Source organism: Nicotiana sylvestris, chromosome 2, assembly GCF_000393655.2.
Source record: "Nicotiana sylvestris chromosome 2, ASM39365v2, whole genome shotgun sequence".
NCBI classification, from domain to species: domain Eukaryota; kingdom Viridiplantae; phylum Streptophyta; class Magnoliopsida; order Solanales; family Solanaceae; genus Nicotiana; species Nicotiana sylvestris.
In genome coordinates, this window is record NC_091058.1 from 143,552,269 (window position 1) to 143,554,048 (window position 1,780).

Consider the following 1,780-nt stretch of genomic DNA (forward strand, 5'->3'; position numbering starts at 1 on the left):
CTTTCTTTTTGGTACCCAAGCTTGCCTGGGTCCTGGTGGGTTAGTGTTGCTAGGTTCAGAATGTTTTTGTTTCCAAACCCATCCTGACACATTTGATTTACGAAAGCAACAACCGGAATATTTATGCCCACTTTTATTACAGTAATGACATTTAGCTCCAGACCTGTTTTCATAAGTGTTAGAACTAGCCGATTTAGAATTAGCTGGTTCTTTCCCAGTTGACTTGTAAGTCATCTGGTTCTACCGACTAGTCGACTTGGTTCTGATTGGTTCCTTTCCAGTTGACTTGTAAGTCGTCTGGTTTGACCTAACAGAACTATGACTCGTGGATTTGTGCAAGCTATTAAGCTGCATTTGCAACTCCTCAAACTCTTCTTAAAGTACTTCTTTTTCGATTTCACATACTTCATGTTTGCGTTTCCATTCTTTAGCCTCCCTAGTGAGTCTCTTAAGTTCATTCATCATTCTTTGAGACTCTTTTAAGGTGGAATCAAGAATATCCTGCAATTCGCTACATCTTTTGCAGTCATAAGATCTTACCTCACTAGTTTCACCCCGTGCCATGAAACAGTTCTCGTCATTTGAATCATCTTCATCTGTCCAGCATCTTGAGGTTTTGTGTATTTCATTTTCCAGAATTGTCATGAAACAAAGATTTTCTATTTCTTCATGGTCTGAGTCATCCTTATCGCTCCAGCTTCTGAATGATTTGTTCTTGTTGAAGCCTCTAGAGATCTTCCTTTTCAGTTCTTGGCATTCAGCTTGAATGTGCCCAAATTTTCCACATTCGTAGCATTTTCCATCGTTCTTATCCTGTTCATTGTATTGCCTGGATCGTCTTGGTGGGAATATTTCTTTCTTTGTGTTTCTATATCTTCTCATCAGCCCATCCATATTTCTAGACATCATAGCAATCTCTTCTTGTAGAGCTTCAGGATCATCGATTTCATTTTCAGCCATTTCAGTAGAGGTTTTGAATGCAACTATTTTCTTTTTCTCCTCTTGATTTATCTTTTTCAAATGCGTACTTTCGAAAGCAATGAGTTCTCCTCGCAGTTCATCACAGGACAATTTTTTTAGGTGTTGAGATTCCAGTGTGACTACTTTGGTCTGCCAAGTGGTTGACAGACTTCTAAGAATTTTTCTGACTTGATCACCACTGGTGTAGGGCTTTCCAAATGCCTTTAAGTCACTAATTATTTTACTAAACTTGGCAAACATTTCTTCAATGGATTCTCCTTCTTTCATTGAGAAGAGTTCGTAGTCATGAACTAGCATGTTGATGTGAGTTTCCTTTACTTTGCTGGTTCCCTCATAGGTGACCTCAAGTTTACGATATTTTCTCATATTCTTCACCACTTATACCATTGTGAAGCAGATTTCTTGCCTTGTTATTCACTTGTACTGCTTCTAGTTGCTCTTTTGAGTATGAATCTATATTATCAGGATCAACAAGTGGTGGAGTGCTGGCAGGTAGGGGATAGTTTCCCTTTTTAATGACACTCCAGACTTTTGACATCATATGCTTTAGCAAGGATTTCCATTCGTACTTTCCAGTGAGAGAAATGATGTCCATTGAAGTATGGTGGTCTAACTTGTGAAGTTCCTTCCTGAAAGAGAGCTCCTATGATAATTTGATTTGCCAAGATCTTTTCTTACAAGCTGTTAAGCAAAAGGTAAAATGTGAGCCTTACTCTGATACCAATTGAAAGTACAAGAGGGGTGAATTGTAAATACTTAAAATTAATTGCTTATAAGTTGACTTATAACTTGAGTAGTC

At 38.1% G+C, this 1,780-nt stretch overlaps 1 protein-coding gene across 1 annotated transcript; it reads right to left on the reverse strand.

Annotated features, from left to right (window-relative positions):
* Window positions 1-375: 375 nt before the first annotated feature.
* LOC138885709 (uncharacterized) lies at window positions 376-1,278 on the reverse strand. Its single transcript, XM_070166686.1, has one exon. The coding sequence runs from the start codon at window positions 1,276-1,278 to the stop codon at window positions 376-378; it is 903 nt and encodes a 300-aa protein (XP_070022787.1).
* Window positions 1,279-1,780: the final 502 nt, after the last annotated feature.